The sequence below is a fragment of the Podarcis gaigeae genome (assembly GCF_964106915.1).
Source record: "Podarcis gaigeae genome assembly, chromosome: 7".
NCBI lineage: Eukaryota > Metazoa > Chordata > Lepidosauria > Squamata > Lacertidae > Podarcis > Podarcis gaigeae.
The window spans coordinates 45,675,408-45,698,685 of record NC_139683.1 but is presented as its reverse complement, the minus strand read 5'-3'; the positions used below and the strand labels follow the sequence as shown (position 1 = coordinate 45,698,685).

Sequence of the window (23,278 nt, the reverse complement as noted above, 5' to 3'; positions counted from 1 at the left end):
AGTTGAATAGAAACCAGGAACCTCAAGAGATGGCTACTGCAAACTTGCATATTATTAAATACTATTATGTTCATCTAAATTGTTTCTTAACTTGAGCATTCAAGAAATAGGTTTAAAATTAAAAATCAAGGATTCAGAAAAGGTTCTGCTGAATTAATTGCCTTGGAAGAAATCATAATTCTATTATTGCACAATTCTCAATTTATGGACCTCTTTTTTAAACCTAATCCTATCTGTACTAGCAAAAGTGGAATATGTTTTATCATGCATGTTTTGAGTTACTGATTTCTTCTCTCCATTTGTACAGATGAAAAAATAGCAGGAGAGCGCACTGCTACAAGATCACCATTTGCCTTGGCAGTAGTTGTTGCAGAAACCCTTGGACTTGATGAGCCTGTGAGTACTGTTTTCATGATCTGCCACAAAAATCTAGTTGGGAAATAAACTCTCATAGGGAAAATCAATTTTTCTTTTGCTTATTTTGTCTCAAGATTTGGCAAAAGGTACCACCAGCCAACTGCTAATGACAGCAGATGAGACAATTGACTGTGTATAAATTGCTGTGTAATCATTGTTATCCATTTATTGTGTCAAAAACTAAATGAAAATGAAAATGAAAATTACAGTTCATTTTTTAATAATTCATTACTGGGAATTAATGTTGGTTTTCAGAAATGTATGCCGCACTTGTATACTTATTATGTCTTTGGAGGCTGAACATTTTTTTTTAATTTTTTGCGTGGTAAATTGGAAATAAATTGCATGAAGGTGGTATAGAACCATATATTTTAGAATTGCTACTCATATTTCTTGGTTGGTGAAATATAACTCATTCATTGCAGTGATTTGATTTAATGGGATCCCTTTGCTATAGCTTCAGAACATAATTGGTTAAATAAAATTATATCAGATAAGCTGAGTGCAATCACACTAATCCAGCTCAAGGAACTATACTCAAAGAAGCAGGCTTTTCTGAGCATATCCAGAATTTGACAGATAACTACATGCACAACCAGGTGCTTCATTCTCAATTTCCTCTTCCATTCAGCAAATCCGGGGTTTGCATACAGACCTGCCTCTACTTTTTCTTCAAGCTGATTGTTCTGTCAACATAGCCCTGGCTAATCCATGGCCATGGAATTAAATATGAATGTGTGCATTTTGAGCTTCTTAAAAAAATGTGCCATACCAGAAGTTGCAAAACATAAAGTGGTGTTATTATTTCATAGGAACCTCGGAATAAAGCACAGGGAGATTTCAGAAAACAGTTGGTTCATGTGTTTCCTAAAAGTAATGGTGACAACTTGGAGTAAGTCTTAGAATTTTCTTTTAAAAAATATATATATGAAGATTTTACATATGAAGCTAAATGAACTTTCATAGAATAAATTTTGGTAGAAATGTTTATTATAGTAATGTATTATAACATATTTAATATATTAGTGAAGAAAACTTACCACATTTTAGTTCGAAAGAGTATAATCCATTAGAAAATAGCATACTTAGATTTTCTGACAATATCTGAATTTTTAATATATGTCATGTAATATGAAAAATTAATATGGTTTCCCTGCCAATATTTTGTACTCTGAATAGAAGTACTTGGTAATATGCCAGATTATTATTTATTTATTTATTTATTTATACCCCGTCCATCTAGCTGGGCTTCCCCAGCCACTTTGGGTGGCTTCCCAAAAAAATACTAAAATACTGTAATACATCAAATATTAAAAGCTTCCCTAAACAGGGCTGCCTTCAGATGTCTTCTAAAAGTCTGGTGGTTGTTGTTCTCTTTGACATCTGGTGGGAGGGTGTTCCACAGGGAGGGCTCCACAACCGCGAAGGCCCTCTGCCTGGTTCCCTGGAACTTGGCTTCTCGCAGTGAGGGAACCGCCAGAAGGCCCTCGGAGCTGGACCTCAGTGTCCGGGCATAACGATGGGGGTGGAGACGCTCCTTCAGGTATGCTGGACCGAGGCCATTTAGGGCTTTAAAGGTCAGCACCAACACTTTGAATTGTGCTCGGAAACGTACTGGGAGCCAATGTAGGTCTTTCAAGACCGGTGTTATATGGTCTCGGCAGCCACTCCCAGTTACCAGTCTAGCTGCTGCGTTCTGGATTAGTTGTAGTTTCCGGGTCACCTTCAAAGGTAGCCCCACGTAGAGCGCATTGCAGTAGTCCAAGCGGGAGATAACCAGAGCATGCACCACTCTGGCGAGGCAGTCCGCAGGCAGATAGGGTCTCAGCCTAGGTACCAGATGGAGCTGATAAACAGCTACCCTGGACACAAATTTGACCTGTGCCTCCGTGGACAGCTGTGAGTCCAAAATGACTCCCAGGCTGCACACCTGGTCCTTCAGGGGCACAGTTACCCCATTCAGAACCAGGGAATCCTCCACACCTGCCCGCCTCCTGTCCCCCCAAAACAGTACTTCTGTCTTGTCAGGATTCAACCTCAACCCCAATCCTGGTCTTATGGTGTCTTTTTTTATGCACACACCCTATAATGTTTTTATTTGCAGTTTCTAAAATAATAAATCATTACCTCTTTAAAAGTTCAGAGGTCCTATTTGGTGTATTACAAAAAGGCATAATAAATATGGACAGAAGGTTAAAACCTCATGGCAGCATCTGCTAAAGCATGGATGATGAATCTGTGGACCTCCATTTGTTATTGGACTATATCTCACATCATCTGTTGCCATGCTACCTGGAGCTGATGGGCCTTCCAGCATCTGGAGGGCCAAAGGTTCCTTACCCTTGTGCTAAAGACTCAGAAACCCAAGGATCTTTGAGCAGGATATTGAACAAACCTACTTACCTTTCATCCTATTGAGCCTACATTGCAACCTTTGTTCAAAATCAGGGTTTTCTTAGTTTGGAGTGTATCCAGCTCTTCTTATGTTGATGTTTCTGACAATAAATCCAGTCTTTCAGAAGGGAGTGATAATTTAATTCCTCTCTTAAATAACAGTTACAGCCTTATGCTGGATGTTACTTTTTTTCAATGGACTGGTTTGTTTTTTGTACTAGTTCACATTAGCGGGGAAAAAATATTTTCAACTTTTAACTATTCAGATTTTCAGATCCACCTGAGGACGCTTCTCCACTTACAGACTGGGATTCTAAGGTACCTTCTCCTGTTTTTGGAGCCTCTGCAAATGTGAAGAAGAGCAGCTTGGGCCACAGTACAAGTCTTTCCTCTTCTGTGTTGGCAACAGGACGTAAGTCAAATCTGAAAAACAACTCCATCAACAATTCTTCCTATTCTAGATCTGAGAAAGTGAAATCAGTATCTGAAGATGTTGCTTTTGTTGTACCGCTTAACCCTGGGACTGAAATAACCTCTGTTATCAGCCAGGCTCCAACCGGTAAGCAAGTGGTTCTGAAACAGAATGCAGATGAGCCCATAACATGTGTGACCAACACACATTTAGATAAAGATGAGACAGGCGAGAGTGACTTCCTTCATCCATCACGGAAACAATTAGGCAGCCGATGCCCTAAAAGGAAGAAACCCGATGAAAGGAGTGGGCATGTGATCAGCTCTGAAAAAGAAAATGCCTTCCCTTCCCATGCAGACAATTCTCCTATCAATAGAGATAATATAACTGATAAGCCTTTAGATTTATCTGATCGCTTTTCGGGTTTTCGCTGTCAAGGAAAAAGCCATGTAAGTACTGAGACGTCCAAAACTAGGCTGAGGCAAGCAACTCTTTGTGATGTTTTTCAACCACCAGTGAAAGATTATTCATCTAAAACCATCGTTGGTTATCTAATGAGCCAAGATTCACCAGAGGATCCCTGTGTACAGGAAGCATCCCTGGAGAGAGAACCTCAAGTACAAATAAAAGAAGAGATCACTGCCTTTTGTAATCCACCAAACGACGTCCTGGAATCAGAGCTCTCTGAAGATATGGAGGTAAGTTTGTGAGCAACACTGTTACCTAGCATAAATAATCACCTGAACTTTTCGGGGAACGGTAGTATTTCTTTTGCTTCTTTGCCGAAGAGAGAGTTCACATGACAGTTATGCAACATTTGCCGGGGGAACTTTCTTACTACTTATTTGTACTTCTAGGTTGGGGGATCAGGAGACTGATACAGCTGGCCAATGTGAATTATGAACAGCATAGACAGAATATTCGGGCAAAAGGTTTTTAACATTGTAATTGTGTTGGTAGGCTGCTGGTGTCCATAAACCAACAAATAAGAGGATAAGGTTACAAACTGCAGTAGGTGAGCCAGCATCTGTGCTTCAACCAAATCCCTGCAGAGTGAAAACCGCAAATCTGCACAAGGAACAAGGTACCTTGTAACTCATTGTATTATTGAAATATCAGAACATTGGTGTTCTTTGTCTTGCCCTTTTATTGGCGTTACCATCATCTAACAGCGATCCTGCATACCCATTAGGGACAGATCTGTAGTGAGTGTCTGCTACATCCATAATCCTGTCAACTTGCTTCAGCCAGGGCAAAAGGGGTGGATTTCCGCAAGGTTTTTGCCTCAGTCAGCCTTAAAACAAAAAGCCACCCTTCTATTGACAGTAATAAAAAGGAAAACAGGGGTGCCAATTCCAGGGCTGTCACACTTTTTCAACGATCTTGAGGATACCTTTGAAAATTTGCCCTTTTATAACAGTTGAGGTCTGGAATAGTCACTATTTGTCTTGGGGGTTTTTTGATCTGCATATCCTTAGAATTCTAAGACTTTTAGAACATTCATTTCTTTTACAAATTAATTCTCTCTTCTTTTGAAGATAATTCACCCTTGGAAAATGTGCAGTGGAGCATAGACCCAGGAGCAGACCTTTCCCAATACAAAATGGATGTTACTCTGATAGATGCAAAAGTAAGCAATCTTATAGTATGACTATTACTAAGCTCCCAGAACAAACCAAAATATTATTTATGGCTATTAACCTGTTGTGCTTTACTCAAAATAAAGCAAGACTAGAATGGTTCCTATTTGAAGTAATGTTAGTTTCAGAAACGATAGAAAAATGTAAACCTAGTTCCTGGTCTTGCAAACGCTTAGAAAGCCAATTCGGATCTGCAGTTTCTGAGTTTCTCTTGTATAATTCTACCAGCTTGGGAAGGCAAGTGGAAATTGTTTATTCATAGAAAGATAATTCATTAAGAAAAAGATACTCAGATTTTCTTGAGTCTTACTCAGGAAAGTTTGCCTGCATCTCACAGAGGGAGTATTATATATTTCATTGAAAGAGAGGCTCATTCAGTTTTGTTTTGGTTTTTTAAAAATACTAATGACTTTGGTGGGTTGCTTCCTCAAATGTAATAGTTCATTTGCTAACATGAAACTGAGTTAGTACATTTGCTTACGTCATTTATGTGATAGATCATCAATGTTTGGAAGTTTATAGACTAGTTTTGGAGAATGATTTGAAGAATATTTTCAGGCCTGGTGAATCGTGGGAGATGCTGAGGTTTAGATCAGAGATCTCTCAGATTACATTTTACACAGCTTGCACGTGATAACACTACTAAATGAATATGTGTGATCTACCCCTCCAAAGGATTCTTGCAGAATCTTAAAATGTGATCCACAGTCTGAACACTTTTTTGTTCCTGGTATTTGCTCTGGTATAGAAGTTTAAAATATGTATTTGATTGCAATATCCTAAAAAAATTGTTACATAATTGTTTTGTGACTCTGTTGCCTAAAAGGAAGGGATCCAAACAAGAACTGAAGCAGAGACTGTAGACATGGACTATACATATGTCAGTGATAGTATTCTAGTAAGAATGAAAAATCAAGAACATAAAGAAGTAAACAGTTCAAGTAAGTTATTTTTGTTTGTTTTAATAACACAAGTGAAAAACTGAATATAACAATTACAAGCTCCTTTGCATATAGGGATGTATGGCACACACATGGCTGCCCCATGTACCAAGATGACTTCCCTGGTTAGCATTTAAGAAGGGATGATGGAAAATGCATGAACAGTCCATCAGTTCACTGGAAAGATAAAGAGAATAAGCCCCACTCCAACAATGCACAGCTTAGAGAATGAGGACAATAGAACAATTGGCTGGGTCCAGAGGTTCAAAATGCTTATGTTTGACTTGAAAATAAGCCGTGTATTTTTTCCATGCTTTATAGCCTTATAACTCTCCTATAAGGAACCATAGTCATTATTATAGTCTTCTGGACCCAGCAATGTTGTAAACTATGGCCTGGTGTACTGTATGTTTCTTGAGCTTTGTCTAACTTGGTAGCTGTGTGTCTTTTATGGAGGTGAATTATATGACTAGAGTCCTTAAAAGTCTGGTAGCTTCTCAAGTGTACTGCTGTAATGTACTATATGCTCAGCTATCCTGGAAGACAGTTCAGAAACTACAACAGGCCTGGAATGTGGTAGCTTGTCTACTTAAACCCACACACAAAAAACACCTTTACCCTGCTCTGTGCAGCCTTTTGGCATTCTTGAGATGGAATGCCCCAGTCAGAATGTTGCAGTGAAGCCTGCCAGGCTGCTGAGGGCAGCAAAGTCGCAGCCTAAACTGGCAGCAAGATTATAAAAAAAGAAAAAGAAAAGCCCTCAGCCAGTTCATATTAAAAGGTAATACCCCCCCAATACCCTGCAGGTTCTTAAGAAACTTATTTTTTACAGTTATTTATACCCCACCTCTTAGGATACAATTTTGAACAATGCCAAGAAAGAAGATATAAAATTGTCATTATTCTCTTTCTATATTCTAGTATCTACCAGAAATTCCCAAGAAGCTATTTAAGTCATGGGTTGGTCCATCTTTCTAATACAGATAATCTAGATGGCATGCCTTAAGTTAATAAATAACAAAGCTAGTTATAGAACCTGATTGGTTTTATTCATCTGCTACTAAATATTCAAGTAGATCATGCTGCTTTTTAGCTCAACGTGTCAAGAATAATGCTAGTAATAATTGTTGCTCACATTTGTCGAAGGAGAGAAAAGAAGAAACGACACCTTTGCAGAAATATTTGATCGGACATCATATGAAGAATATGAATCCTATCTAGAAGATGACAATGTCCTAGGATGTAACAATAGGGAGTCTTGTCAAGAGGAAGAAAAGAAGGAAATGTCAACAGTAAAGAAAAGCCTACAGAGTATGTATTTGTTTTTAGACTTGTAATTCACTGCCAACATTGGGTGAGGATGAGTTACAGCTTTATTTTCAATGCACATAGGATTTCAACTATGGATAGTGCTGCCAGCGGAACCTTAGTTAGGAGAGCTGTTTGTGAGTGGTCTTCCACTAATGGGATGTTCCTGCTGCTAGAAGTAGGTGACAGTTCTCCGCTGTCTCCTCTTCCCTTGAAAATCTACCCCAGATGTTTGAGGGACCCTCCCAAAGCAGCTTGAGGCAGCAGAAGGAAGGGAAGCCTATCAAAAAGTGTGCACCACCCATGTACTCTAGCAGCAATGTCTACTGGATCCCAGTTCCCTCTAAGGAGAAGGAGCCCTACCATTCAAGGAGGGCTAATTAGAAACCAAGTCATTATCTTTTAAAAGATCTAGGTGTTCAAGGGAAATTATCATTGTTTTCAAGTACTGAGAAATCTATATTGTAGTTGGCTGTGACCAAGTTCGTTTCCTTAAACTCATGACGTGTTCTGTATTTTCAGGGCATGGAGACAAACAAGATAAAACCAAACAGAAGGCTTTTGTGGAATCATATTATAAAAGTGATGAAAGGTACATACCATATGCTTGTGAAAATCATCTTTAAGGCAACCAGACTTCTTCTGTATTAAAAAAAGATTATTCACTTGTTTTTCTTCAAGTAATTACATGGCAGAACTGGGACGTCATAGTTTGAAAAAGATCAAGTAAACTTTGAGAAGAGTCATAATGTAAATTGGGTGTAAAAATGCACTGCTTTATTTTAGTTGATGGTAGATTAAACATATACCTGTTTCCAGTTTGTGGAGAATGAAGAAGATGAAAGACATAGGGATATATCTTCCATTACTGTCAGTTATATTAACATGGGATTCTTACCGTTCCTTCCAAGCCTCTCTGTCCATTGTCTTGTTCAGCACCTTTTAAAGATGAACAGAGATTAACAGTAACAGCATTTAGTGGCTTGCACTGATAAGTTGTGCCTTTGCCCATTATACCTAAAATAATACTGTGGTCAAATCCTTTTGAAGTGAACAGGATTTGAATGACAATTATGGTGGCCATCTATTCTTAACTCTCATTGGTTATATAAACATAAAAAAGCAGTAAACATAAAAAGTAGCAAAATATTCAGATGTACAATATTTAAGTTAGCTGCCACAACAGTTATAGATCCCATTTTAAGTATGTTTTATAATTAATCATAAAGCAACAGCAAAACTGAAATTGTTAAAGCAACTTGATGGAACATTAAACCAACATAGTTGTCTTGAATAGTTTAAAGTTGTAAAATTGTTTATAATAACGTGCTTTAATGCTGTAATTCACCCTGGGACCTTAGGGTAAAAGACAGGTAATAAATAAGTAAATTATAGTTTTCTTATACATAAAATAATACTTGCAACCTTGTTTAGATCTAGCAATTTCTGTTTACTTTCCAGAAGGAACACTGTATTAGATTTTCCTCACATTGAGGTGGTCCGTAAAAAAGAGGAAAGGAAAAAATTACCTGGACACACTTGTAAGGAATGTGAAATAGTAAGTTAATTATTTTTCCTTGATATCATGAACCTCATTCTGCTTTTTCAATAGAATAATTTAGGTATCTCATGAATTTCATATACAGAGACATATATCTGTAGCATAGCTGATGAAATCGTGCAGTGTGCATTTAACCAAGGCATGCATGGCCTTTATTTTTGAATATTTAGCTACCTGCTTGACTAAAATATGTATTGGGAAGAAATGGAAATAACAGAGTGCAGTAAAGACTCCTGATTTCAAACAGTGCAAAAATAGACTATAGATTAAAACTGAAAATGGCTGTGAAATCTCTTGGACACTTCTATAGGTGCACAGGGTCTCCTGCAACTTGAGATTTACAGTTTTTAACTCATGCTTCCGAGGATCCCCTGACGTCAGAAGTTGCTATTTGTATGCGGTGAGGGCTGCAGTTGGAAGAGAGCCCTAGACACTCCCTGCATAGTTTTAGGAACTCCCCCCAAAAAATATTTTAAAAATCCATACTAAGATTGAAATTGACCATTTATCATCACAAGGGAATAATACATATGAATAATTTATACACTGCTTTTCTACTTTAAGCATTTCTCCCCAGTCTTAAGTTATTGCATCAAATAACTTGATACAAATTACATCTAATTATGCTGTAAGCAGAGTGGATAAAAATAAATGATTTATTTATTTCTTTTAAAAATGGATTTTTAAATTTAAATCAGTTTTTTTTATTTAAATCAGTTTTATTTTAATCGGATTTTTAAAATAAAATGCTTCTGGAGGAAAAGTCTTTCTAAAGATAGTTTTCTGTTTAAGTTACATTATAGTTCAAAGACTATTCATCAGGAAATAAGGATTTGTTTAAAGTTTTTCATGTGTGCTAAAACTCAGTCTAAGGTGTTTTTAAAAATATATATATAAAAAAAGTTTAATCACATCGGTTAACAAACATGGATACATATGCTATAATGTTATTGTTTTAGTTAAATAAATTGTTTAAATTGTTATTAAGGAAATGATTATTTTTCTCCTTCCAATAAAGTACAGCAAAAAAGTTGTCCAAATATAAACAATAATTTCATAATTATCTGTCTATGTATTTCTGATAGTATAACCAAATCAGTAATTTTTGATGTATCTGTAAAAACTACTCTGAAAATTTATTATTCCAAAAATGAAACCTTCCTCTGGTTGTAAATATTAAGAGGATGCTAGCAAGGTTGAACCTTTCTGTAAAAATGATTTAAATCAAGCCTTACTGACTAGTGATTTAAACCAATTTGATTTAAATCAAATCCACTCTGGCTGGAAGAACACATGTAATTCATTCATTAATGTATTCTACAATTTGTTGGGGAGCATAGATGAGTCTTATACTATGTAAGAGATTCCATTTACTGTTTTTAACTTGTATTTTTAACCATCTTTCTTATCTATTCTTCCCATTTTTTAAAAAACACACACCCAACTGTATGTTTCTGAAATTAAATATTTAAAAATAAGGAGCTTAATGCAAACTTAATAAAAACTTTGTGATACCTTTCTGTATTGCACATAGCTTAATCTATAGCCTACTGTGAAGCTTAATTTTGTTCCAAAATATGTGAAATCCAGAAGCCTAGAATAATAAGAAAGGGACATAAAAGCAGCTCTGTGTCTTGTGCCAAGAGCTGTGTGTGAACAATTTTAATTTCCTGTCTCTGCACAGTGCAAGACTTCTCTTTAAGAACTTGTCTCTTGTTAGATTTTGGTGAGTTACTCATGGTAGTGACTATGAGATTGGAAACACATGGGGAATATTTTTTATAAAGAAGAAATGTTAAGAATAAAGGAAGAATTTTAAAACACTTATAGAAAGAGGCTTTTAATATAAGCAATCCAAGCAAACTATTTTCACAAAGGCAGGTGGAATTTCAGCAGTAGCATTGCACCAAAATAAGGGGGTGTGAGACAGAAGCATAGAATTTGTAGAGTTAGAAGGGACCACAAGGGTCATTTAGTCCAACCCCCTGCGATGCAGGAATCTTTTGCCCAACATGGGACTCAAACCTATGACCCTGAGATTAAGAGTCTCATGCTCTACCAACTGAGCTATCATATGGGTTGACTACATTCAGTATTTTGTACAGCCAATATGATAGTGCTTTGTGTTGTTTGGTTTTAAAAAAAATCCTGTCCAAAAGGCACCTTTTTTTGGTACACTAAACTTCATAAATGAAATGAAATCCTAAAAAAGAGTGCAGGGCACTGTGGAACTCTGCCTAAACCCTTTCTTGGGATTTATTTTTTTTTTAATAGATGTTAGGTTCCTCTGCTTTCCTCTTTTCTTTGTTGATGGAAGTAGGGAAAACTTAGGGAATGGCCTTAAGGCCCACCATTGCCACAGCAGAAAATCTTAGGTCTGAGAGAGACTTTCAGCTGAATATGTGAACTGACTCCATGAATAATCACTGCATGGGAGGTGATGTGAATGTGTTGTGGTGTTTGTTTTGCCCATGCATTTCATCCCTTCAGTCACCAGAACTCAAATGTGTAAACCAGCCTTTAAAATCCCACATGTTTTCTAAGCACCGCTGTTCAGAAACTAATATTTTCTACTCACTGCCTACATGATATGCCCCTTTTGGCATTATATATTAGACCCTTTTTATGATTCCTCAGTGTTTGGAATTTGCAAGCTGTCAGATTTCTAGTTCAACTGAAGCAAGAATTTAGCTTTAAGAAAGAGATTTCTGAATACATATAGACAATGTGGTCCTGCACAATATCTGTATCATACAGTTCTGACAGGGACCATGGCTTGAAGCACAGCATATTATCTTAGTAAACGCAAAGGGGATTAAATGTACTCCCCCTTGAAGTATTCTGGAGCCTCTTTAGAGAGCCTTTATATGTGAGTTTGTAACTGCTATTCAGGTCAGTGGGAAGATACTGCACATTGTTTTCGGAACCTTAGAACTGTCAAACTGCAAAGAAGCTAAAGGTCGCCTAGACTCAGTACCCTGAAGCAGGAAACACACCTGATCTAAAATAAATAAGAATCTGGCAACAGACATCCCATTCTAAGGGAATGGGTTACTTACGCTTCAGGTTACAGACTCAGCTAACCCAGAAATAGTACCTCAGGTTAAGAACTTTGCTTCAGGATGAGAACAGAAATTGTGTTACGGCGGCAGCAGGAGGCCCCATTAGCTAAAGTGGTACTTCAGGTTAAGAACAGTTTCAGGTTAAGAACAGACCTCCGGAACGAATTAAGTACTTAACCTTGGTACCACTGTATTATCCTGTTAGAATCAGATTAGACATGAGGTGAAATGGGGAGCAGGAAGGATGAGAGTAACACTGCACCACTGTCAGGCCGGAATTGGTGAAATATGCTCAAACCATCTTGCCCCGGTGAGCAGACTGGCTGCTGAATTCTCCACCAGCTGAAATTTCCAGACACTCACCCAGCATCACCCTCTGGAAACTACCATCCAAGCAGGGTCGGAACCACCCATCCCTAACTCGGGCAGCCACTCCAGAAGGATACCATGGTTGATGGTATCAGATGCTGCTGAGAGGTCAAGGATAATTAATAGGGACACATTTCCCTGTCTCTCTTCTGACAGAAGTCATCAACCAAAGCAGTTTCTGTGCCAGACCCTGGCCTAAACCTTGCTTGAAATGGAGTTAGAAAACCACTTTCCTTCAAGAGTGCCTGGGGAGATAAGTAATGGAAACTTTTTTGGGTATTCTGGTTCAGGAGTTATTTCTTAATACTGAGTTTCTGCAATATCTCTTTAGTACTATGCAGATTTTCCAGAAGAGGAGAGGGAAAAGAAGTTAGCTGCCTGTTCAAGGCATCGGTCTCGCTATGTTCCTCCTGATACACCAGAAAATTTCTGGGAAGTTGGATTCCCATCCACCCAGATGTGTGTTGAAAGAGGCAAGTATGTGAAATAGTGGCTTAAAAGGTGGTACAGTCAACTAACAGACACAGATCTGTCTTCTTCATATTCAGACTTGATCGTTGAGGTCTTCTGATTGAGCTGTTTGGTGGTCGCCTAGACCCCTGAGGTTCAGCTGGCCTTTTCCAGGGGCCGAGTCTTTAGTGTGGCAGGCACTACACTGTGGAACTCCTTACCACAAGTTTGCTAATCCTTGTTAATACAGGTTCAGCAGGCATGATCATTTTTAGACATATTTTTAAAACTGTGTGATTATGACAGGTCTTTAAAACCTGAGATTCTTTGCCAACCAGCTCAAACTGCTGCGTTTGATGTTTTTATTGTAATACTGTGTTTTTAGTCTGTATACTGCCTTGAGATAGTTTATATGAACGTGCAGTTCGCAAATATTAAAATAAATGTTTCATCAGCCAATTGGGTTGTACTGAACATTACAGGAATCTGCAGTACCAGCCTACAGAACTACCACTGGGGGGAAACTTGGGCCAGATTCAACTAAGTACTTTCACTAGTAGGAGCCCATACAAGGGCTCCTGTTAGCACAAAGGGGCTTTCCCCCCTCCCCTGCCCATGTATGTCAAAATTGGCTTTGAGAGGGTTGGGAGAAAAACCAGAACAGCACATGGGAGGGAGGAGAGAGGTCATTCCATTGGACAAGCAGAAATGCTTGCATTGGTGGAACATGTTTTAGTGTGACGTTGAATTCCTCCCACTATTTTTACATTTATTAAAGTATTTCAAATACTTAACAAAGTGTTCCCTTTACTTAGCTACCCACCTGTCTGAAAACAGAACTTACGGTTGTTGATGTTTCAGAATGAGAAACAATGGCTGCATTGCACTTCATGGTAAACCAGTTACTAGTTTGCTATGAACACATAGACAACACCTGCTTGGCTCCTTCCTGGCACTAAACAATGATGCCTGGCTTAGTGTTAAATCTGAACTGGAGATCATGGTTTGATTTGTTTCAGTCAAACCACAGTGTGAAGGAAGGGTTTGTTCTTTGCTTCCTGCTTTCTGTTTGGTTTGCATAAGCCAAATGGTTCAAATGTAATGCTAAGTCAGGGATTTTGTAGTTTTTTGTTCACAATATGGGGGCAATGAAACAGGAGCCATCTGTGCATCTGTCTTAAACAGTTAATCATGGTTTACCATGATGTGCAAATGTGACCAACGTGAAATAGTTTGGTGGGGAAAAGAAAAAGAAACCCAGCACATAAATATTCAAGAAAAAATATGTTTTGTATAGTTTACCACTGTATATGTAATCAGAAGTAGTATTCATTGGTGGAATCCTCCTTAAATCAGTTTCTAGTTGCTGCAGTACACGCATTCTTTATCTGAATGCAATCCAGGCATTAAATGATCTCCCAGTAGATTAGTGCTATACTGCTTTCATATGCAGGAAGCCATGAAAAAAACTATAGCAATCCCATTTCCTTTTAAAGAGTATCTAGAGATCACCAGCTTCCTCATAAAATACCTCTTATTTAGTTTAGAGTTTTCATGCCAGAAGCCTTTCAAGCACAAAGTTACTCTTAGTTATTTAGAATGCCATTATTTAAGTGGGTGTACTTGAGAAAAGCGCCTAACTTTTTTCACTCTGCACTGCCAGTGGCACTTCACAACAAGGAACAACTTTTTGAACTAACATTTTTATGCAAGGAGATGGAACAGCAGGGAGCCAATTTGTCCTTATCTGGAGCTCAGGTCACCTGTTTTACTAGCAGGAAGACTAGACAAGATTCAGGCGTTACTCGTTTGGGACAGGTAGAGTCTTTCCTGTTCTGTACAAGGGATGCCATGTCCAACATAGGGACCTGGCAAAGCCCAGACCTCCCACAAACTTTCTGCAGAGAACTGCCAGTACCAGTTGGCTCACTTGGATTTTGCTAATAGGGGAAACTGAATCCATGTTCAATATACCCCATGTTCAAATCCTAAGACAAGCAAGATTTCATCATCAGGTGTATAACCAGCATTGTGCCCAGTGTGTCAAACTATTGCTCAAAAGAAACATTTCTTATAAATAAAGCTAGGACAGCTTGTATGACATAGGTATGTACCAGATAATTGCTGTGGCTGGGGTGCTATGGACACTTAAACTAGGACTGCTAAAATAAATGGGAGCGTGGCCATTTATTTCAGTGGATTGTGCTGGTAGTCTTTTTGCAATATCATTCATGTCTCATGAGAGTTCATCAGTGTTTTAAATGTATTAGTTGTGCACCCTGTTAAATATTTATACATACATTCATTAATCTTTATAATAATAGCAAGTGATAATATTTTCAGTTTATTTAGCACTTTTCCTAAGTGCTGGAAGTACATCACAAACATACTTTCAGAAATATTTACTTGGTAGACTCAATATTATTATCTCCCTATTGCAGACACAGGCCTGAGTTGAAGTGATAGTAACTTGTGTCGCCCAATCAGTCCATTACTGTGATGAAAAATAAACCAGGGACACCTCCACTCTAAGCTTATTTTTGTAACCTCTATAGTATGCTAGCAAATTGTTTCCCTGTTTCAACATAGAAAGTTACCCTTACATCTAGAACTATAATCTGTGCCACAAAAGTGGCTAAGAAGCTTAAAATGCCAAATAACACTGTTTCCTGCTTGTTTGGTATGCTGACCACAATAGTTTGGTTGCAGTAGTTCCACAGGAATACGCTTCCTAATCACTCCTGGCTGAAATCCAATATACTTATTTCTGAAATCCAATATCAGAAGCTTATTTCAAGTACAAACTTTTAAAAGAAATGTATTATAACCAGATAAATTGTTAAGAGCGCAAATAATTTCACAAATTTGTGAGTCGAGGCCCCGCTCCCCGCTTTGTGATGAAATAAGACACATGGACACAAGCATTTTCCTCTTCATCCTGGAGAAGAGTGACTAGTGGGGTGCCACAGGGTTCTGTCTTGGGCCCGGTCTTATTCAACATCTTTATCAATGACTTGGATGATGGACTCAAGGGCATCCTGATCAAATTTGCAGATGACACCAAACTGGGAGGGGTGGCTAACACCCCAGAGGACAGGATCACACTTCCAAACGACCTTGACAGATTAGAGAACTGGGCCAAAACAAACGATGAATTTTAACAGGGAGAAATGTAAAGTATTGCACTTGGGCAAAAAAAATGAGAGGCACAAATACAAGATGGGTGACACCTGGCTTGAGAGCAGTACATGTGAAAAGGATCTAGGAGTCTTGGTTGACCACAAACTTGACATGAGCCAACAGTGTGACGCAGCAGCTAAAAAAGCCAATGCAATTCTGGGCTGCATCAATAGGAGTATAGCATCTAGATCAAGGGAAGTAATAGTGCCACTGTATTCTGCTCTGGTCAGACCTCACCTGGAGTACTGTGTCCAGTTCTGGGCACCACAGTTCAAGAAGGACACTGACAAACTGGAACGTGTCCAGAGGAGGGCAACCAAAATGGTCAAAGGCCTGGAAACGATGCCTTATGAGGAACGGCTAAGGGAGCTGGGCATGTTTAGCCTGGAGAAGAGAAGGTTAAGGGGTGATATGATAGCCATGTTCAAATATATAAAAGGATGTCACATAGAGGAGGGAGAAAGGTTGTTTTCTGCTGCTCCAGAGAAGCGGACACGGAGCAATGGATCCAAACTACAAGAAAGAAGATTCCACCTAAACATTAGGAAGAACTTCCTGACAGTAAGAGCTGTTCGACAGTGGAATTTGCTGCCAAGGAGTGTGGTGGAGTCTCCTTCTTTGGAGGTCTTTAAGCAGAGGCTTGACAACCATATGTCAGGAGTGCTCTGATGGTGTTTCCTGCTTGGCAGGGGGTTGGACTCGATGGCCCTTGTGGTCTCTTCCAACTCTATGATTCTATGATTCTATTCTATTCTATGATTTTAGGTTAATGGGCTAAAAAAGGCCACAACTTTATTGGTTACAGAATGTGAGTGGTACAGTGGTACCTCGGGTTACATACGCTTCAGGTTACAGACTCCGCTAACCCAGAAATATTACCTCAGGTTAAGAACTTTGCTTCAGGATGAGAACAGAAATTGTGCTCTGACGGCATGGCAGCAGCAGGAGGCCCCATTAGCTAAAGTGGTGCTTCAGGTTAAGAACAGTTTCAGGTTAAGTACAGACCTCAAGAATAAATTAAGTACCACTGTATTGGCTTAGGCATTGGATCTGAACAGACTATACTTGACTCCTGCCCGCTCTGCAGGGAGTCACACGAGGGTTAACAATCTGTAGGAAGAGCTTGTTGATGCAAATAAACTGGAAGCTTTCCCCTAGAGTCAGCGGAGAGTCATGCCATGGCCCTGGCCAGCACCTGGGCATCAGACAGGAACCACAACCGCCAAATTCCTTTAACAGAATACCCTTCAAGGGGAGGGGAGGTGATGGCCACAGCCTCCCCTCCAATACACAACACATTTTCCATTGCCTAACCACCAAACCTTACAAGGTTCTGACGATTTGCTATGAGGTAGGCAAAAGACCAAGTGGCTGGTGCCAATCTGCCAAGTGGAAAAAAATTCTACCAGGCCCCTTGGACAACCAAGGCGACCAACTGAAGTCCATAGCAAGGTCAGCAAAACCTAGAGGGAGGGCAGGTAGGTGATCCAAGGAAGCCAGAACAACAAGGCAGCGCTCATGTGCCCGTGGCCATTTTTAAACAGCTAAACCATGCCTCCCAGCCAGCCAGATCGGCTGGCTAGGGTGCGTGACACAGGCACAGGACTCCAGTAACGCAGGGGCTTAGCCACGCCCCCCTGCAAGTGTGGGAAGCGATTTCCGCTCACAACACCTCCCCTTGGGAAAGAGGAGAGTCTTTATCATAGACAATGGACAGATTCTTTCCATTTTATGTGTATGAATCCTGAAATGAGAAACTTCAGTAACATTGAACTTATTTAACTTTAAAAAAAACCTTTTCAACAGAATCATATAATTGCAGAATTGTAAAGTTGGAAGGGACCACAAGGGTCATCTAGTCCAACCCCCTGCAGTGCAGGAATCTTTCCCCCAAAATGTGGCTTGAACCCACAACCCTGAGATTAAGAGTCTTAGGCTGTACCAACCAAGCTAATATTTTGTCCACTATTTTTTAGGAAATGGTAATGATTACAGTGGTACCTCGGGTGACAGATGCTTCAGGTTATGGACGTTTCAGGTTACAGACTCCACTAACCCAGAAATAGTACATCGGGTTAAGAACTTTGCTTCAGGATGAGAACAGAAATTGCGCGGTGGCGGCAGCAGGAGGCCCCATTTGCCAAAGTACCTCAGGTTTAGAACGGTTTGAGGTTACAAACGGACTTCCGGAACGAATTAGGTTCTTAACCCGAGGTACCACTGTATATTGCTTCTTACATTAGACTTTTCGTATGGACACTTTTTTACAATTTTTAATATAAATTTTTTTAAAGCCACTTAACACTGAAATAAGCAGGAATTTCTCCCAGCTCAGTTTGATAGTGCTTTCTCTTGCCCAAATCATGTGTTGAAATTTCGTTGTGTCTTTTTTTTTTTTTTTTTAGGTTACATAAAAGAAGACCTTGCTCCCTGCCAGCGTCCTAAGAGAAGACAGCCTTATAATGTGATGTTTTCTCCAAAAGGCAAGGAACAAAAAACATAACTTGAGGAATAATATTTTACAAATTTAGAAATACTTTTGTTTGTCTCCATAAATATTTAAAGTCAGTGAAAAAATAAATCCATCTGAAAATCATGGTACCTAAACACAACTATTTAATGTACATATATTTTGGGTTTTGTATATATGTTTGTGTCTTGTCCTGATTTTGCACCTTGTAGTTTGGAGGACCTGTTTTCTGTTCCTTTGGAGTCTGCAGTTCATCTCCCTACTGGCTACATTTACATGGTGTAAGTTGGTGTCACTTTCGGGGGCCAAGCACATTGCAGCTGCTAACTTCAGGTCTAGGAGATTCCTGTGAACTTTAGTTGGAACTTTAGAGGGTGCTTCCATGTTGCACTGGATAACTTAAATAATTTGTAACCACTTTCCTTTTGTAATATTTTTTGGAAAAAAATCTAATAAAAATGGATTTTCTTAACTATGACTCTTCCTACCTGCTCTTTCCCAAATCTTTTATTTTAAATACTGTACTTAAGTTTAAATACTTATTTGTCCAACAGATGCGTTTACACTCATAATTTAACAGTTGTATTATTAATCCTACATCATCATTGCAAAGCTCCCCTAACAAATACAGCAAAAATTCGAGACAAAAATCTGGCTTGCATGCCACTGCCTATGGTTTACCACTGGGATGAGGAACCTGTGGCTCTGCAGATGTCCCTGAACTACAGCTTCAAACATCCCTGACCATTGGCCACTCTGCCTGGAGCTGATGTAAGTTGATGTCCAACAGCATCTGAGGACAAGAGGTTTCCTATGCCTGATTTAACTGGGCTTGCAGACCAATAGGAGACACCTGGCAAACCAATTTTGGGCCAAAGGTTTCCCACCCTTGTATGGCATGGGCATAAAAGGGAGGAGCAAAAGAAGTTGAGAGCCTTCCCATTTGCGCAGTGAGAACAAGCCATAGTTTAGCTTACCAGGATGTACAGACCACACCAAGCCACTTGAGAAAAAGATCACTTACATAGGAAAAAACTCAACTACTGGGAACTTTGAAATACAATGATTTTTCATGCTGTTCAAAGCTATTAAATGCAGTGTTCCCCTTATCAACACCTGAATAAAATGCAAAATCAGGCTGCTAACATAATTATTACCACTAAAAAAAGTATTCTAACTACTATTCATACTATCTATCCAATTATTTTGTGCTAAAGGTGGAAGATTCATTTAAAATACACCTCTATCTATATTTTCGTGTTCCAACCTTTGGCTCCTTTGTTAATTTTTTAAGTGTAGCATGTGCTACACTTATGCTATCCTCTGCAGGTTGTTCTTCCTACAACGTATCTCTAGATGCTTCTTAAAGCTGCAATCTTCTGCCTCAGTGAACAAAGTGGGCATTGCCTTCAAGTAAACATGCATGAGGTCTCCTGCTCAGGTAGCATATAAATCAGAATAGGACTATGAAGAGTTGAGCCTGAAAATATTTTCAATGGGTATTTGCAGTAACAGAAATGCATCACAGGACTGCATGTGAGATCAGTAAATTGGTGCACCAAATTAATGACAATCAAGATCGCTTCCTCCCTTCAGTGTTTTATCAATGCTCATGATCTGCTGTGGTAACATAGGGTAGGGGAAAGATCCTGGAACTGCATGATCACAATTCTGGAACTGATTTTTTTTTGGGGGGGGGGGTTGCTAATCATTTCAGCCATTTATTTTCTCAGGTCGCTATAGACAGTCTGGCTGTAAAAGTGCCACTATTGTTTTTGGACCACAGATTTGCTCCTTCGAAATCCCCCTGCTTACACCAGAACTCAGAAGAAATGCAGTGCAGAACAAATTCATGAAAAAATGAAGAAATGAGGCTGGGGAAATTGGGGGGGGGGAGATAGTGAGAAAAGTTCTAGAATCCTTCTCCCATAGGAGGAGAGCAAAGAGTCAGTAATAAAAACTACTCTAAGAATGACTTGACCCTCTGTCCTAAACCAAACCACTAAATTATTTACATTAGTTTACAAGTAACCTGAACTAGATAACTGACACCATGGATTACAGTACCTAAGAGGTGTAATTACTCTGGAAGTTCTCTTTCCACTCTGGAAAGAAAGGAACAAATTGAACTTGGCTTCCCAAGTCTGATTCTGAAGGACGCGAGTTCATTTGAATGTTCACCCCAGGATATTCTGGGGGAAATACTTTTACAGCAGACAGAAATTAAAAGGTGAACTCACTTCCTTCAGAATCAGACAAAGTATCCACATCATACCTTTAAAGTGTTTAAAGCATTATCATACCACTTTTAACTGTTATGGTTTCTCCCTCCCAAATATTTACAGCACCCTTAACAAACTAAAGTTCCCAGTAGTCTTTGGGGAAAGTGGTAGAAGTTAAAATAGTATAAGAGTGCCTTAAATATATGTGTGGGTATGAAATATAGCTCTGCTTGCTGTTATCTGTGGAAATCTGCACAAGGTTGAAATTGTCACATTAAAGCTCCCCTCCTTTTTTTTGTCTGGCACTGCATGAAACTCACAAAGAAGCACTTATTTTCTTGGTGTGGTATTAAGTTAAGTAGATACCTAGTTGTACAGCACTTCCTTGTGAGGGTTGAGAACTGGCTACAGTATATGGGGGGGTGGAATCCCATTGAGAGAACTGCTGTATTCATTTAGAAATGGTAGCCTGAGATTGTTTTGTAAAGATAGCCTTCTTTATTGAAATAGTTGTTTGAAATACTGTTCATGAGCTAGACAGCTAGTAATCCCTTGTTGTTTTTGCCTATGTTGCTGACATCTGTTTGGCTTCAGAGAGGTCTAGATGCATCCTTGCTACAGTATTCCTTTTCCAAGGCAAGTTTTCTAAAGAGGGGGGTGACCTTGGTGGTGTGGGGACTGACAGGGACAACAAGGGCTGGGGGTGACACACAGGCTGTCCTGCGTTCTGTGCTAGCTTGCTCCCTTCAGATGTGCTGTCCCACTGCCCGAGTCAAAGGAATATTCACTTGTGCTAGCAGACTGAATTCAGAATGTGAAGAGCCTGGCAAACTTCACTGAGTTATCAAAAGGTGGGCTGAACAGCAAGACTGCTGAAAATAACACTGTCAGGAGACTGTCCTTGGGTTAAGCAGCCAGACAGCAGGTCAAGCCAGGCTTCCAACAGAATGAAACTACTACTGCAGCTAGAGCATAATGAACATGCTTTTTTATTTCTTTTTTTAAAAAACAGCCTGAAGGAAATAAATTTTGCTCCACCAAGTTGCTAAGCAACAGCCACCAGAAGGTGCAACCAGAGGATAGCAGTTCTTGGTATTACAGCACCTAGTGGCTTTAAAACACTGGACCGGTTAACCCTTAACTTTCACTTGTTGGAATGGTCCCCTGACATTGCTATTCCAACAAACCGCCAGCCCATGTTTTACACCTTGTGGTATCCCTTTGTTCACTGTATCCTGAACATCCTTTTTATTTATGAAACAAATAAATATGCCAGTCATCTAATTCTTGGTGTTCATATTGAATTTTGTGTAATATTGACGTTACGTAGCCCATTATGTAAGTTAACATACTCTCTGCATGGAGGGGTATCTTCCTCTTCTCCTGGCCTGGCCCTCACATCCTGTCCACCGGTGAGTAGCAAGGAGATTGGCTGATGCTTTGCCCCTTGCTCCCAAAATGCTGCACCTAGAAATGCAGCTGCTTCGCATAACCAAGGGTGGCTGGCTACAGGGCTGATTGAGCTATCATGTAGCTATATTCAGAATATGATTCTGTGTTTTAAACTCATGTACCTCAATTCCCTGCACCTGTTTGCAAGGAGCGAGAAGGAAAATGCAATTACAGTGGTACCTCAGGTTAAGTACTTAACTCGTTCCGGAGGTCTGTACTTAACCTGAAACTGTTCTTAACCTGAAGCACCACTTTAGCTAATGGGGCCTCCTGCTGCTGCTGCGCCGCCGGAGCACGATTTCTGTTCTCATCCTGAAGCAAAGTTCTCAACCTGAAGCACTATTTCTGGGTTAGCAGAGTCTGTAACCTGAAGCGTATGTAACCTGAGGTGCCACTGTATTATGCAACACTTCAAATGTAGAATAAAATGCCAGAATTAAAGCTGGTGTGTATGTTTAGGATACTCTTCACATTCAAGGCTGAACTCCACATTAATGTAAAGTACCCCTGACAGTTAAGTCCAGTCGCGAACAACTCTGGGGTTTGCGGGGCTCATCTCGCTTTACTGGCCGAGGGAGTCGACGTTTCTCCCCAGACAGTTTTTCTGGGTTATGTGGCCAGCATGACTAAGCCACTTCTGGCGAAACCAGAGCAGCACACAGAAATGCCGTTTACCTTCCCGCCAGAGCAGTACATATTTATCTACTTGCACTTTGGCGTGCTTTCGAACTGCTTGGTTGGCAGGAGCAGGGACTGAGCAATGGGAGCTCACCTCGTCGCGGGGATTCAAACCGCCGACCTTCCGATCAGCAAGCCCAAGAGGTTCAGTGGTTTAGACCACAGCGCCACCCGCCACATTAAGGGAACCCAAAGAAGGTAACACACTACAATGTTGTATCTCCCTCAAACATTTGAAGATTGGAATAAAAGTTGGTATTTATGTTCAGCACCCTAGATAAATTGCAAAACAACCTGGTCTCTTAAGCACTATACTTTACTAACCAGTATGTCTGCTTACAGTGAATATTGGTTGGATATGGCAGACATACATTAATGGATATTCATGCCCATCATTTCTCCAATAGGAGACAACTAGTGTAAGTTAAATACAGGTTGCACATTTCAATAGCTTTTGCAGTTACACTAACAATGTACAGCTTTCAGGTTGACTTGACCCAATTGTCTTTTGGCCTGTGCAAAACCAATCTGTTCTTCAAAACTTACTCTACACATGTAGTGTAGTTATGCTTAAATGTACAGCTATGAACAAGCCCTTGGTCTGTGCATGCAGCCCCCATGCAAGAAATAAAACCAAGAAACATATACCGGTAATTGTAAAAATGGAAGGAGATACCAGGAATGTATCTAAACTAGAGCTTTGCAAACTGTGTGTCACAATG

General features: G+C 39.5%; 1 protein-coding gene across 4 annotated transcripts in view; it reads left to right on the top strand.

The window, feature by feature from the left end:
* Positions 1–18,682, top strand: part of RBBP8 (RB binding protein 8, endonuclease) — a 32,731-nt gene extending 14,049 nt beyond the window's left edge. For 2 of the 4 annotated variants that reach the window (XM_083748244.1, XM_083748243.1), the window contains 12 exons: positions 308–396; positions 1,230–1,309; positions 3,078–3,223; positions 3,740–3,921; positions 4,184–4,307; positions 4,762–4,853; positions 5,690–5,804; positions 6,951–7,115; positions 7,635–7,704; positions 8,574–8,670; positions 12,436–12,577; positions 18,140–18,682. In XM_083748244.1, coding sequence (XP_083604370.1) covers positions 308–396; positions 1,230–1,309; positions 3,078–3,223; positions 3,740–3,921; positions 4,184–4,307; positions 4,762–4,853; positions 5,690–5,804; positions 6,951–7,115; positions 7,635–7,704; positions 8,574–8,670; positions 12,436–12,577; positions 18,140–18,237 — 1,400 coding nt within the window. In that variant the 3' untranslated portion in view covers positions 18,238–18,682. Of the gene's footprint in view, positions 1–307; positions 397–1,229; positions 1,310–3,077; positions 3,922–4,183; positions 4,308–4,761; positions 4,854–5,689; positions 5,805–6,950; positions 7,116–7,634; positions 7,705–8,573; positions 8,671–12,435; positions 12,578–18,139 lie in introns of all 4 variants that reach the window. The other 2 variants (XM_083748242.1, XM_083748241.1) reach the window with 1 other exon arrangement.
* Positions 18,683–23,278: the final 4,596 nt, after the last annotated feature.